Here is a 14,917-nt window from a genome sequence, read left to right as displayed (position 1 = left end):
CTCTCCTCCAATCACGTGCGGCCGCCTCCCTCACCCCCAGCGCCCCTGGGCCCAGAGACTCGCACCACCTGCCTCCAGCCCCCGCCCCCTGCTCGGGGCGAACCTAGCCTCCGCCCGGGCCCCGGAGCCCGCTGACCAGCTCCCCCCTGCACGCCTCCCCCAGCCTCGAAAGACGCCCGCCCGGGAGCGAATGAGATGCCCAGGCAGGGGTTCTCGCTTGTAAACTTTATTGTAACTCTTCCGCCCTTTTCAGGCGCAGACAACAGAACAAAGTGTAGAGGAACAACAAAATATATAATTAGCCCTCCCTCCCCCCCCCAATAAAGCAATTCACGGATACAGGATACATTCTCTTCACAGTAAACCTAAGAACACTTTTAACAATTGCCCACAGCGCGCATGCTAACTAAAGTAATCTCTTTTTGAGAAACACTTAAGACAAAATTGTCAAACCAAAGGAGGGGGTGGGGGGGAAAGAGAGAAGCGAGAGAGGGGGAGAGAGAGAAAGAGAGAGAGAGAGAGAGAGAGAGAGAGAGAGAGAAAGCCAGCGAGCCAGGGAGGGCAGTGGGGGAGAGGAATGGAGAGGGAAAATGAGGCCGCAGTGAGAGAGAAGAGAGGAGATAGAAAGAGAGCGAGAGCGAGAGAGAGAGAGAGAGAGAAAGAAAGAGAGAGAGGGAGACAGAAAGAATTACGGCGTGAATAGGCAGTTTCATGTTGTTGGGAGAATTTAGCAGAAATCAGTACCTCGGTCATTACAAAGAAGCGCGTTCAAAGGGAAAAAAAATAATAAAAGACCATTGCACAAGTAGGCTTTTTTTTTTCCTTTTTTTTTACAGGGGGCTGGGGGCGAGGGGTGGGGAGGCTCTGCCAGGCCGCAGCCACTCACCCTCACAGGGCGAGGGAGTCCTTGCTTTAAAATCCTTTTTTTTTCCCCCCTTTTGTTTTGCCCCTGCACCCCAGTAGAAGGAAGGGAGACCCAGGGTAGCTCACACACAGAAGCTATTACGAGATACTACCACTAGCGGGGACTGGCGCGGCGGGGGACGCTGCGGTGGGAGGCCCCGGTCGGGGCCCCGGAGCTCTCGGAGGCGGGGGGTGGGCGGCGTGGTCGTGGTCTCGGGGCCGGCGGCGGACGGTGCGGGCAGATCGGCTCCCCCTCTCGCCCCGCCGCCCACCTCCCCGGGCCCCCCCTGGCAGTCCCAAGCTGGAGCCTATTTCTTGTCACCCTTCTGCGCGTCGCCCTCGTCGGCCGCGTCCGGGGCTCGCTCCAGCTTCTGTTTTTCCAGCTCCTCCTGCTCGCATTTGCTGCTGGGGAATTTGTCTTTGTTGTTCTCTTTTTTCCACTTCATTCTCCGGTTCTGGAACCAGATTTTGACCTGTCTCTCAGTCAGTCCCAGCGCGTGCGATACCTCGATCCGCCGCTTGCGAGTCAGATAGGGATTAAAGAGGAACTCCTTCTCCAGCTCCAGGGTCTGGTAGCGGCTGTAGGTCTGTCGGCCTCGCCTGCGTCCGGCGGCTGCTGGGAGTGGGTGGGTGGTTGGGGAGGGTGGAGGAGGGAGGGAAAGGGCGAGACGGAGGGGAGGAGAGCGTGGGGGAGGGGGCAGAGACGGGGAAGGTTGGAAGATTCGTGAACCAGCCTAGGAGACCAGTATAATAAGGGCACGGGACCCCTGTGCGGGGGCGGGCGCGGGGGGGGGGGACGTTCAGCGGAAGGGGGGTTATTAAGGGAGGATCAGACACTAAGGAATCTAAGGGGGCCATAAAGAGGGAGCCCCTTCCCCTTGGTAACCAGAACCAGAGTTAGGGCAAAGGGGGGGGGGGAGAGTTCAAATATATTAAAAGTGCCATAAAGTTTAGGAGGAAGGATGTGAAGGAGGAGGGGATCAGAATTAAAAAAAAAAAAAAACCCTGGGTGGGGACCAACGGACCCACCTTGAAAAGCCCCCAGAGCCCCAGAAGAAAAGTTTCTTCAAGGTAATTAAACTATAAAGCAATTGAGAAGTGCAAAAGTTGAGCGCTCCCCTACTTCCACCACTCCATCTCTACTACCCCCCCATAAAACAGTAAAAAGACAAGGGGGTATTTAAAAAGGAGAGGAAGAAGAACAGTAAAAGAAAGAAAGAAAGAAAGGTGAGGGGTGGTTTATGGATTCAGGAAATGCCGCTCAGCGACCTCCCCCCCCCCCTTCTTCAAAGAAAGAAAGAAAGAGTGAAAGGAAAGGAAAGAACGGGGAAAGGAAGGTAGAAGAGGTAGGTGATGGGAGCGGAGCCCACAAGTGTGCCAGTAGCAAGAGAAAATGCTTCCCGGCCTGTCCAGCACCCCCCCCCCCACCTTGTCTGGCCTTTAGGCCCCTGGGTGCCCTGGGCCCGGCCCCCGCCGGGAGCTCACCTTGCGGACGCATCCAGGGGAAGAGCTGTGTGGGCGACGGGCTCTGCTCGGACCCCTCGGCCTCCTCGCCCAGGCCGCTGGCGGCGGCGAGCTTGCAGTCCGCATACTGCACCAGGTCTGGGTCCTGCGCACCGAACAGGCTCTGGCGCTGCAGCGGGTCGTAGCCGTAGAAGTTGCCGGGGTCCCCGTGGCACGCCACGGCGCACGGGTTCTGCTGGTAGGGCGCCGTGGACAGCGACGACGGCCCGTGGTAGAACTCCTGGATCTGCGACGGGTGCTGGAAGCTGCCGCCGCCGCTGGGACCGTACACCACGGTGGGTCGGCCGCCCAGGTCCTGGGCGAAGCCGCAGTCATAATAATTGGGGCGCAGGGACTCCCCGGTTTTGTATTTGGAGAACAGTGAGTTGACGAAATAAGAGCTCATTTTATTGAATTTTGAGGCGGCGGCGGCGGCGGCGGAGGCTGTAGTTGGGGGCTGTTGGGGAGGGGGTGGGGAGGGGGAAAGGGAGGGAGAGAGAGAGAGGGAGAGAGAGAGCGAGGGAGAGAGAAAAAAAAACGCGGATTCGCCGGCTCCTAGTCACCCTCGCCAGGAAAGGAGAAGGAAAGGGAGGAGGAGGGGGGGAAAGGAAAGAAAAGAAAGAAAAGGCGAAGAAGACCTCGAAGCCGCTACACTTTTTTTCTTTTCTTTCTTTCTTTCTTCTTCTTTTTTTTTTTTTCTTTTTCTTTTGTGATTTCCAGGAATAGGAAAGGACCGCGGAGCCTGCAAAAAGTCTCAGCTCGCGCTCGGCCGCCGCGGCTCGCTCGCCCTCCCCCCACCCCCCACCCCCTAAACAAAAATATACCGCCACTTAAAGAGGTCCTCGCTTTACATTTCGAAGAAGGGATGCCAGTTCATAAACAGTTTTCGGTGATTTACTTCCCTGCAAATGAGTTGTTTCATATTTTGCACTGTCTTTTCATGATCATTTGCATCCATTAGAGACCCTGCATCCTATTGGCTTCCCGGTACTCCTCCCGGACAGAGCGCAGAGCGAGGGTGAGAGCGAGAGAGAGCTAGCGAGAGGAGAGAGAGAGAGAGGGAGAGAGAGAGAGAGGGGGAGAGAGAGAGAGAGAGAGAGAGAGAGAGAGAGAGAGAGGAGAGGAGAGGAGAGCTGGAGCGAGAGAGCACCGGGGAGAGTGAGGAGAGGGCAGAAAAAAAAAGGAGGGGAAGAAAAAAAACAGAGAGGGGGGGAAGAGGGGGGAGAGGGAGGGGTGAAAGAGAGAATGAATACGGATTAAATCTGTTTAACTACCTACATTAATGAGATATCTCTCCTCTCACAACAAATCAAATACCTTCGCAGACCACCCCCAAAGACTGATGTGGGGGAGTCACGGAAAAAAACCCACGCGCGTACACACATACACAACAGCGCCTGGCGTAGACACGCTGTTAATTTCGCGATTTTAACGAGGCAATTGGAGTCTTTCTAAATGTCAGGGTCGCTTCGGAAAAATGTAAAAGAACACGGTTTAATTGCGCCGAGTTTTAAAAGGTCCTATAAATGTAATTGGTATTTTAATACAAGTTATCAAATCATACAGCTTCCTCTCCTAAACATATTTTCAAACAAACGAGGTAGTCATATTTAAAGCTTTAATGATCAATTTCCTTATTATTGATAAAGGTTTAACTATCGTGTGGAGGGAATTGGCTGGGTAACTGGCCCCCCAAAAAACGGCTGTAAACTCTTTAACAAACTATAAAACGCAATAAAGCCAGAGTCTGTTGTTGTTTATGCTGCAGCGCATAAAAGCTGTTAGCATTTACGACTTCTTTCCAACACAGCTATAAAACTGCAGCTTCGATCGCCCCCGCCGCCCGGCCGCAGCACGGTGGGGGTGACGGAGCTGAAATGAGACCGATTATGGGGTGGTTGCCTTTTTTTTTTTTTCAAAAAAATTTTTTTTTTCGGCACAAACGGTGACTTTTCAGAGATTTTTGCCTCCTTCAGCCTTGCAGGCACCTGCCCCCACACCCTCGCTGGAGACCCCAAACCTGCCCTGCCCTGGCTACTCACAGAACTTTCCCTTATTAAGCAAACAAGCCAGGATTTTCTGTAGAGAAAGGGGTCTTAGAGGTCTTGGGAAGGGCCAGAGACAGGAAGAAGAAACTTTGTGCTTAATGGGCAGTGGTAAAACACAGAGCAAAGCCTGGCCCTCCCCCCACCACGACCGCATCTATCAGTTCTACACTTTGCACAATCTTCACTTGCGTGGAAGGGAGAAGCTGCCTGGGTGGAGAAGGGGAGGCACTGTGGCCCAGAGCTTTGAAGGACAGACTGAGAGAGGAGAGAGGGTCTGAAGCCACCATAGGGATGACATCTCATGGGGTGGTTGCACACCTGTGCCTAGGCCTTGGGACCCAAATAGCACCCACTGTTCTTGGGCCAATTCCCTGCCTCTTCCACACAGGCCTTCCAGAAAGAGGCACTAGCCAGTTCTTCAGCACATTAAAAGGGGGAAGGATAGCGGAGGCCGAAGCTGGGCACCAAGGCCTTGGCTACAATTGCCCTATGCTCTTCACTGCCTTAAGAAATGGTTGCAAGGTGTGTATTGAGGACACCTACTATGGCTGGTGTCCCCACTGCCCTCTGAGCCACTGTCACTACCTACATCGTCCATGGAGTGGAGGGAACTCTGATAAGCCATGGCTTTCCCTGAAGACCTGGAGAGACCCGAGGCCTGAATACCACGATGCAGAGCTGAGCAGGCTGGATGCCCCGCGGCGCGTCCGTGCCCACCGCCTCCCCTGCCTAGTGATGGTGCCCGTCAGACTTAAGAAAACCCAGGGTCCCAACCATAGCCTCTGGAAGCAGCTGACCTGCAAAGGAAAGGGAAGAACAAGAATATTTCTAGCAACAAAGGCAGAAATAACTTTATAAATGCATCCAGTCCATTGTTTGTTCAATGGTTTGCTCTGAGAGAGCATCTTTCAGGAATCCCACACACCCCAACCTGTGTTAAGAAAGAAAGAGAGAGAGAGAGAGAGAGAGAGAGAGAGAAAGAAGGAAGGAAAGAAAGAAAGGGAAAGGAAAGGAAAGAAAAGAAACTCCACTTTTCTAAGGAAAATGTACCAGTAGGTTCTCCCAGCCCTTCAAAAGTCAGCCCAGAGAGGAGTAAAAAGAGAGACAGAGAAAGGGGGAAAGGAGAGGAGGGAACAAGGCACTGAAATTTTTAAGCGCAGGCTGAGGGGCTGGTGAGGCAGCCGAAGGCACAGTCAAGTTGTTGTGGAAGCTAACATTTTTATCAAGTGCGGGGGATTTTATGGTTATGGTGAGGTAGAAATTCAATGGCTTGTTCTAAATCATCCCTACACCGTGCCAGAAATTTCTGATGGAAAGAAAATGTTTCTATTATAAGAGGAGGGGGGGAGGGAAGAAAAAGAAAAAGAAAGAGCGAGGAGATAATTTATAAACACCCAACGGAGCGCAGATTTATTAGAGAAACTGTAGTTGAAGAGAAACTCCCTTGTCTCTTTACACCCGGTCTTGCGGAAGGGGAGAGAGGCTTCAGGCTGGCTTCCTCTTGAGTGGGTGGGTCTCTCTTTCCCTCGCTCAGGTTCGTCCCGGTGGGAGGCCAGGATACCAGGATCGGGCTGGGGCGGTGTGTGTGTGTGTTTATGGGGGGGTGTTGAAGATTTGGAATCGAAGGAGCTGTGGGCAGACAGAACGTTGGTCTCAGAACGGAAAGTGCCACCAGATGTTAAATCGCAAAAAAGCCAGCTTCCCCAAGATCTGCCCGGGTCGGAAGGCCAGGGCCACAGCCTAGTTGGTCGGAACCGTGGATCTCACCTGGAAGCCACCAAACACAGGGAAAACTGAGACCCCGCGCCCGGCCGCCAAACCTGCCTCTCCACCTATCCAAGAAAACCTGCAGGCTTTTGGAGGACCAACTTGGGGCACGCCTGGCTTCGGCAGGAGATATTCCAACCTTTCCCCTCCCCCGCAGCCCCGGGGACACCCGGCCCCGCGCACTGGTCGCCAGGCGCGCGCCCTGCCCCGACTGGACACGCACGAAGGTTCTGGAGCGCAGTGGCCATAGCCAGCTAGGCGCACCACCGAGTCTCCACGAAAGCCAAGTCCCCAGACCATCCCCAAGTTGGGGACCCCCTCCACGTGTAGCTTCTGGGGTGTCTCCAGCCTGGGTGAGCATCCTGTGTTGCATCTCCAGCTACCTTCTGCCGGCTTATCCTTCTCACTTGACCTGTTCGCCTGAATCCGTGGACATTCCCCTCACCCCCTGCACAGGAAATCTCATTTTTTTTCCAAATCAAATCAATTCTTTCTGTTTTGATTTAGGAAATATTCTAATTATTAATATTGTCCTTCGTTTTCACGCATCTGTTGCCCCACCGAACATGGCATTTAGGAAATACTGGGCTCTCTTCGTGGGGAAAATTCAGAAAATTGACCATTTGAGGAGAGGGAGGAACACCACTATATTTAAAATATATAAAATGGGGAAAAGGGCCATAACAAATGCTATATTTTTTTATTACTAGCAAATTATTCATGACTTTTGGTAGCGGTCAGATCGAGATTGAGGGCCTAACTGGGTGCTGGATGGAGCGGCCTAAATCGTCAGCCGCAGCCCCGGAGATTTTCACGTGGAGCAAGGGTGCCATCTAGCGGCCATCCTGCAAAAGGACTCCCACCGCCGGTTCAGCCCGGTTCTGGGAGAACCAGCTTTGGTAGTAAAAACTTTCATTATTGGTATAAAATGGAGAGGGAAATAAAAGAAACGAGAGAAAAGTCTTCTGAACCAGGAAATGATTCGTGAAATTGTGCATAAGAGCTCAAAGGGGGAAAAAGCGGGAGGAGGAAAAAGAAACTATACTTTTTTTTTTCTTTTTCAACTTACATCTCTTGCCCAACCCAGTCTCCAATCTCTGACTGACATCGCCAAGCAATGCACCATTGATAGCCCATCAAAGGGAGAATCAAACATTATTCAGACTTGCGCGATTGTTTCAAATCCTGAGGGGTAACAATTGGGCTTTTTTTTTTTTTTTTTTTTTTGTAGGGGATAAGGAGGCCTGAGAAGATAGAATGGGCTGCTCTCGCCCAGACGTCTGCCCGGTGCCAGACCCACCCGTGTGTGTGTGTGTGTGTGTGTGTGTGTGTGTGTGTGTGTGTGTGTGTTTCAGGGGCTTCTTGTTTATGACAGGCCATACTAGAACAGTCAGAATTGCGACCTCTGACGCTTTTGTGACCAAAAAACCCACTGTTCTTCTCTTTCCCCTTTCCACCTTTTCCACCTCTCTATACCCTCCCAGATCTCCATTCCCAAGCGCCAAGCCCCAGTTCTGGGGTGAGTGAGTGTGGCCACTCCCGAGATGCGCTCATCCTTTCTCCCACCAGACCCGGAGCTCAGGCCCATCTGCGGCTCTCTCAGCTCCGGAAAGTTTCCCCTCACTGTTTGCTTTGCTGCTGTTTAGTTTCTTAACCTTCAGAAATTTATACGCTATAAACTTTTATAGCGGTCATATTCTTTTATTGCCGCGCGCACGGCATTGAATTCCTCTCTCTCGGCTTCTTTCCGCCTCGCACTCTCTCGGTCTCCTTCTCTGAATCTCTCTCTTTTATGTCAACTGATTTCCTCATCTCCGGCTCCTGAGCCTCTGCATCTTGGCCTTTGTTTGTCTTGAAAGAAGCCACCCCGGGTTAGGGACCCAGACTCCGCCGCTGCCCGAGGCCACTCCAGACGCCCTCACCCTCGGACCCTCCTGCTCTCCAGCCTCGCTTTTTAAAGGGCTTTTTTTTTTTTTTTTTTGCACAAACTGACCTCCCTGGCTCACTCTCCAGGGAGCCAAGGATGGAGAAGGAGCCTGGACCACGCCAGCTATAAAGCCAGATGCCCTTTTTCATCCTTCCACGGAGCCCTCATTGGAGGGCGCCCGTCACCGGCTGCCTTGCAGGCTCCCGCGTCCGCGCTCCGGACCCCGTCGTCCTTTCGTTGGAGAGGGGTTGGGCGGGCGCCTCGCAGGCTCCCGGCGCCGGGTCCGCACTTCCACCCGGTCCGCCGGCTCCCGGCACGCGGAGGGCGGCCTGGGGCGCAGCGGCTGAGAAGCTCGCGCGCGAGGCCGCGGCGGGATCCCCACGCGCGGAAGAGAAACGCGGGGCTGCGCAGAACAGCGGACTGCACGAGAGGCCCCGGCGGGACAGAGCAGTGCCCCTTGAGATCAAGTTTAATTCTGGGGGTCATTTGCAAAGATTTGTTGTCATCTTTTTTTCCCCCTCCTGAGACGTTTGTGCCCCACACTCCGTGCCCTTACCCAGCCTTCCACCCCTGCCAAACTTAGCCAGCCTCAGACCAAAGCTGCTATCCTGTGGCTCCAACCCAGGTGAGGGGTGGGAGTGGGGAGAATCCTGAAGGGTTTTTCCGCCGGAGCCCCCAGCCTCCCCGCTGTAGGGAAGGGCAGAAGCGCGCGGGCTACCTTCCACCTAGCCTGGAACTTGAAAGTGGCCAGCTGAGGAGCTGGTCTCCAAGAGCTGCAGAGCCCGCTTCTGCCTTCCCTGACTCCAAGTCATCAAGGGAACCAACCCCCGATAGCTCCCTCTCCAGTCTCCCAGTTCTCCCAATAAAAGGGTCTTGCTCATTTCAAGCAGTGGTCTTGGGACAATGGCTAGCCACTAGCCATCAGCTGCATTAGAGCAGAGACCCCCGCAGGTAGAGCGTCTGCAAGGTCTGGGTAGAAACCTCATGGCCTCAGACTCAGCATTGTCGCTTTTTTTTAACCCCCCTCCCCCCAAGACATACTTTTAAAAAGCAACTGGGATCTCCACATAGGGTTAGAGGAACAGAGCAACACAGAATAAGACTCAAGAGAGATTTATTTTCTAAAGTGATATATATTTTTTGTTCTTTTTTCTTTTCTTTTTCTTCCAAAACAAACAATGAGAGCCCTAGGCCCCTCGCCCTTCCCGCTCCCACCCTCTACCCTCCCCTATAAGCAACAACTGAAAACAGGCGAGACAATCACACCCCCTCCAAAGAAATCACAAAAACACAAGCACAGTTTCACCACAGCCACTGACAAAGCAAAAAATAAAATAAAATAAAATACAAGTTCTACTGGAATGGCCCCTTTGCAGTGTGAGAGGCAGGAGCAAGAGTCCACAGATTGGGATGGGGGGCAGTGAGAGGCCAGGGCGCAGCAGAAAGGAGGGATCAGAGGGTGACTTTCTGCCCTGGGATGCCTAGGTGCCATTTGCCTTTCCTTTGCACCCAGGACTTTGTCCAGAAGCATGCACAAGCATGCTTCAGATGAGTTCATGGACACTCAGGCAGGGGCGGTGGGGCAGGCGCCCATTCCCTGCGTGGCTCAGTTGGTGGGGATGGAGAGACACAGCAAGTCTGGGAGCTGGAGCCTCTGCCCCTCACTGCCCAGCGACTATTCACTCTGGAAGGGAGCTGGGGAATGGATTCACAATAAATTCTCAGACGCTCCAGACGTTGCCTTCTCTACAGTGGGGTTGACCTAGCAGGGGTTAGAGGACTGAGGAGGCTTTCTACCAGGGAAGGCTGGACTTGCTGGTGCAAGGTGGATTTGGTTAAAACAGAGCTGGAGAAGAGGCAAAGGGATGCAGGGCCAGTAAGGAAAGCTACACAGTCTGTCAAGTGGGACACAGATGAAGCGGGGGGGGGGGGGGGGATGACATGGTCAAGGCTCTATGACCTCCAATTTGACCTCCTTTCCTTGGAATGAGAGGAAAATATCATGCAGATTTAAATACTTCCTGCAACAAAATGGACCTAGGGGCTCCACATAAGATACCTTTCTAGGGGCGCGGTGGGGGGGGGGAAGATACCTTCCTAAACCACTCCCTGCCTTTTCTTGCTTTTTCTAACTCAAGAGCTTAAGTACTGGGCTGACATTATCTACCTGCAGGTCTCTGCCATGGGATATCGGGTCACCATTCCATGGGGATGCTATTGGGAGCTTGGGACTTTCAGGAGCCTGTTTCTAGACATCTTCCTGCTGTGCATTTACATCTGGCCAGAACCCAAGCTTGCCTGGTGGTTTGATGCACAGTGTTTGCTGGGTATGGACCACACGTCTTCTTGTAAGGTGTGACTCCATTCCATCATTTTAGTGTGGGCTCCAAACTTTAAGTCTGTGGGGCATCTGCTGGGCTATGTGCAGTTGGACTGTCCCTGGGTAACTTCTAGATAGGTGAAGGGAGGGAATTGGCAGGCTGGAATTGAGGGCCTAGGGACTGGGGCTTTCCACAAAAAGCATCTGGGGATGCTGGGAGCTTGACGAAAGTCTCTTTCTCCTCGAGGCGCATCAACTACGGCTAGCTTCTAACTGAATGGGAACCTTCTCCTGGTACCCAAGGAGGAGAGAGGGGCAGGAACAGGTAAAGGAGGGGAGACAGGCTCCAGGTAGAGATGAAGGACTATAAAGAGGAGACACCCTTCGCCACCCACTGGACTACCTCTCAGGCCGTACATAACCGAGAAAGGTGACAGCGAGGTGGGGAAGGGCGCGGGGGGTGGGGCGCTTTACTCCTTGCCCTGCTCCTTGTTCATTTTCTTCATTTTCATCCGCCGGTTCTGAAACCAGATTTTGACTTGTCTCTCACTCAGATTGAGGAGTCTGGCCACTTCGTGCCTGCGGTCCCTGGTGAGGTACATATTGAACAGAAATTCCTTCTCTAGCTCCAGCGTCTGGTATTTGGTGTAGGGGCAGCGCTTTTTCCGGGAAGAGCGGGCGTGCAGCCAGTTGGCAGAGGGGTTGGCTGAAAGAGAAACAGGGATAGAATCAAAGAAAGCAAGGGAGTGAAGGGTCCCAGATGAGGAAGGGGCCGCCCCTAACTTTTGCTCCCCGCTGTGCACCAGGGAAAGAGCTCTTGGACCGGGAGTCACAGACAGCTCCAGGTGGAAGGTTCTTTGGAGAGGTTGGAGCCAAATGTGTGCCCTGCTTGCTGCCTCAAGATTTCCAAAGCATGGTTCTCTCTGTCTTTCAAACTGATTAGGAGTCAGGTCGGAGCTCAGCATGGCTGGAGTCCTACAATCAGCACTATTGGACTGGCTAGCGGTGGCTGACTTCAAGAGTCCCTGGCTCTAGTTGGGGGGGGGGGGAGAGGAGGACTTCTATTCCTGGCTCTTCTGACCGGTCCCAGCACACCCTGGCTTGATCACACAGGCTTTCATTTCTGGGCCACATGGCAGCAGGCATGGGAGCCTGTGTAGACACCCCTCCCATCCACACACGCCCCCCATCCCAACCACCTTCACATAGCACAAATGAGGGTCCAGTCAGAGCCGCAGACACCCGGTCCACTCCAGCTCACAAGCAACCCAATTGCAATCATTTATCAATTCCAGCCCATGGACAGGGAAGCCCCGGGGCTCCCTCCTGGATAACTTATGGTTGCAATAGCCTCTCTCCTTTTTCTGCTGCCCAGCTCAGCTCGCAGTTTGGTTACCACAAGTTCAAGGAAACTGGGGAAACAAAATTGCTCCAGTCCCAAGGTGGGCCGAGATGAAGTGAACCAACAGAAAGCCTCTCACAGCGCATCTAGCTTTTGAACTACGTGAGGTGGGAGGGGCAGGAGAAAAGGGTAATTGAGTAGAAACAGGGCGAGTGAAGCCAACAAAATAGACACACAGGCTTTTCTTCTACTCCCCTAACCCCCTAGAACTCAGAGAAGTTGTCAAATAAAGATGAGCCAATGAAAAATAACATCTACCTTCCACCGCGGGAAAACTGTAGAGTTTGTTTGTTTGTTTAACAACATCGTCCCACACTAAGTACCCTGTCTTATCAGTTTGCAGCACTATTTCCTTAATGTGATTGCTTGGGATGGGACCCGCAGCCACATTAAATATGAAAGAGGAAACAAACAAAAAAAAAACCTGTTAATAATTGATCCTAGCCAAATGGCTGCCTTGAAATAATGGGTTTTCCATGCAGAGTTGGGGGCACGGGGTGAGGGGGTCTGCTTGAGTATATCTGGGTTTGGGGAGAATTGTGTCTGTATCCCCCTCCCCTCCATATCAGCTCTGATGATTCAGCTGACAGGTCGGGGGTGACCGCGGTGGCAGGGGTTTCAGGAGAAACAGTAGGACCGCTCGGCTCTTTACTCGCCAGTGGGCAAAGAAGCCCCCACAGGGCCCTTGGGTCATTTTGTCGTTTGGAAATCTGCTAGGACCAGAAAAGGCTAAAATAATCTGACTCTGCCCCCCCACCCGGTCCGCAGGACCGAGGTGAGGAGTCAGGTGAGGAGCTGACTGGCAGCCGGTGGGTTAGCCGGTAGCCCTCCTCAGCTCTCAAAACAACAACAAAAATGGCAAAAACCTCTTCTCTCAGCTAGTTAACACCCTCAGGAAATTAGCCAGACGTGGCGTTCATCCAGGGATGCTTCTGGAGGAGTGGGAGGTGACGAGAAACTACCCACGAAGGGTAAAGTTGTCCTCCTCTGCACAGCCCTTCCCCCTCCCTCATTGCCGGGGGTCCCCTCGGGACGTCTCCTTCTCCACTCCGATGGGGGGGGGCCCTGAAAATTCGGAAGTGATCCCCGGGTTCCCGGCAAGGCGGATGGCCCGGGCTAGGGAGTCCCTGCGGCGAACAGCGGGAGCCGCCACTCCGAGGCCGGGGTGCGGAGGAAAGGAGGGGGTCACGGGGGGGGGGAGTGGTGGTGGAGAAGGCTCCCGGGGAGGGGCCGGCGCATCCGGGGAGGGGGCTCCGCCGCCGCGTCCTGGGCTTCCCCCGCCCCTCCCGGCGCCCGCAGCCGACCCAGCGCGGTCACAAGCACGAGATCGGCGAGGAACCAGCCTCCGCCAAGCTGCTGCATCGCAAATAAAATCCTAATGAGCCTCCTCCCCCTTCCCCTCGGCCGGCTTTTACGGTCTGCGCGTGGCGGCGCGGGGAGCGGTGCCAGCCGCGCGGCCCGGCGCTGCCCCGTGCGCGCTCCGGGCCTCCCGGGCCACCAGCCCCGGCACCCCCGCCCCCCTCCCAGCCTAGCTCCTCCCGGCAAACGTCGCCGGTCTCGCCCGGCCCTGAGCCCGAGCCTCGGGGCCAAAGAGGGGGAAGGGCGGAGGAGAGCGCTGCGTGGGGGTCCCTGAGCCCTGGAGTGTGGGGGAGTCGGGGGTGGGAAAGTGCCTCAGTGTCCCCTCCGGGGGCTCCCGGCTCATTCCCTTCCTCTCTCTCTCTCTCTCTCTCAGCCAGCCTTCCTTCCTCTTCCCTCCACCCCCTCCGGCTCTCGGGCCACCCCCGGCCGCGCTGTCCCGGCACATTGTCCGCAGTTTATGGCCTCTCCCCTCCCCTCCCCCTCCTCCCCTCGCCTGGCCTTCGGCCTGGGTATTTCCTCACTTTCCGTTTCTTTTTTTCTTTCTTTTTTTTTTTTTTATAACTTACTTTGATCCGGCCTCTCTTTGTCCTCGCTTCCTTCGCAAATTTTATTGTCCCCGTAGCCGGGTCTTTGATTAGACAGGACGGCCTCCCTGCCGGCCGAAGTTTCCAAACTGTAGTCGGGCGTGCCCGGTTTGAGCAGCTCCCCGGGCGCGCCGAGCAGCGGCTCCGCCTTCACGGCCGCCTGCCCGGGGCCCGGGGGGACAGCGTCTCCGCGCGGCGCCGGCTCCAGCCAGGTACGGAGGTACCTGCCCTCGGCCGCGGCGACGCCCTGGGGTTGCAGGTACGGGTGGTAGACGGGCGGCAGGCTCCCCGAGGACGCGTGCGGGCTCAGCGGCGCCCAGGACGCGCCGAACACGGGCGCCTTGGGCTGGAAGCTGCACGAGGGGAAGTCCAGGTGCTCGGCGTGCGCCGGCGGCCGCGGGCTCGCGTACTGACCGGAAGGGAACTTGGCCGGAGGCGCGTCCTCGCTCTCGTGACTTATGATCGAGTCCACGTAATAGCTGCTAAGCGTCCCAGAAATGGACATTCTCAGACATTATCCGCGCGCGCTCGCAAAGGGGAAAGAAAAAAAAAAAAAAAAAAAACAACAACCAACCAACAACCCCAGCGCTGGCACGGCGGCGCCCGGGCGAGCGAGAGAGACAGAAAGACAGAGAGGAGAGAGAGAGAGAGAGAAGGTGGCACCCGGACCGGCGTGAGGGCTTTTCGGACACGACCCCCCCCCCCAACACACACACACTTCTCTGCAACCTCCACTCAAGACCCCCCCCTCCCACTCCTGCCACCCCCTCCTCCTCTCCGGCTCAACTTCTCAGCCAACAAAGTACAGTGGAGCAGCCCGGCTCGGTGCTCCTTGCAAAATGATTGGTCAAAGTTTTTGCGACTGCTTGATAAAGCGTCAGCTCCGACATCAATCAATCGGGCCGAGGGGGCTGCGCTGTGGCTGTCACCCGTCGTCCGCGCAGCGCTCCATATCCACGATGGATTGTTTTATGCTGATGCAATGTGCTGTCACGTCAGGGCTCCGGCGGCCACGTAACCTCGGTCCTGGCTGCTGGGCCGCCCCGGGCCCCTCCCGCTTGTGCAAGAAGAAGAAGAAGGAGAAGGGGCGGGGGTCGCAACATG

The 14,917-nt window shown here is 54.9% G+C and overlaps 2 protein-coding genes across 3 annotated transcripts; both read right to left on the bottom strand.

Annotated features, from left to right (window-relative positions):
• Window positions 1-309: 309 nt before the first annotated feature.
• On the bottom strand, window positions 310-3,521 carry Hoxb8 (homeobox B8). 2 transcript variants are annotated; one of them, XM_004655523.2, is made up of 2 exons: window positions 2,389-3,521; window positions 310-1,519 (listed from the first exon to the last, which is right to left on the bottom strand). In XM_004655523.2, the coding sequence occupies exons 1-2, from the start codon at window positions 2,810-2,812 to the stop codon at window positions 1,212-1,214; spliced, it is 732 nt and encodes a 243-aa protein (XP_004655580.1). In that variant the 5' UTR covers window positions 2,813-3,521; the 3' UTR covers window positions 310-1,211. The 2 variants fall into 2 exon arrangements, with proteins under 2 accessions (XP_004655580.1, XP_045013936.1); XM_045158001.1 differs by having other exon boundaries at window positions 310-1,516.
• A 6,560-nt stretch (window positions 3,522-10,081) lies between these two features.
• Window positions 10,082-14,365, bottom strand: Hoxb9 (homeobox B9). The gene is made up of 2 exons (XM_004655528.2): window positions 13,796-14,365; window positions 10,082-11,174 (listed from the first exon to the last, which is right to left on the bottom strand). Exons 1-2 carry the CDS (start codon window positions 14,316-14,318, stop codon window positions 10,939-10,941), a joined length of 759 nt encoding a protein of 252 aa, XP_004655585.1. The 5' UTR covers window positions 14,319-14,365; the 3' UTR covers window positions 10,082-10,938.
• Between the last annotated feature and the right edge of the window lie 552 nt (window positions 14,366-14,917).

This window comes from Jaculus jaculus, chromosome 9 (assembly GCF_020740685.1).
Source record: "Jaculus jaculus isolate mJacJac1 chromosome 9, mJacJac1.mat.Y.cur, whole genome shotgun sequence".
NCBI classification, from domain to species: Eukaryota; Metazoa; Chordata; class Mammalia; order Rodentia; family Dipodidae; genus Jaculus; species Jaculus jaculus.
The sequence above is the reverse complement of the archived record's forward strand: the minus strand, read 5'-3'. Positions and strand labels throughout refer to the sequence as shown.

Coding starts and splice junctions, on each gene's coding strand:
- Hoxb9 (XM_004655528.2), bottom strand. CDS start 14,318: ATGTCCATTTCTGGGACGCTTAGCAGCTATTACGTGGACTCGATCATA. Junction 11,175..13,795: donor CAAAGAGAGGCCGGATCAAA/GTAAGTTATAAA, acceptor TTTCTCTTTCAG/CCAACCCCTCTGCCAACTGG.
- Hoxb8 (XM_004655523.2), bottom strand. CDS start 2,812: ATGAGCTCTTATTTCGTCAACTCACTGTTCTCCAAATACAAAACCGGG. Junction 1,520..2,388: donor CCCCTGGATGCGTCCGCAAG/GTGAGCTCCCGG, acceptor ACCCACTCCCAG/CAGCCGCCGGACGCAGGCGA.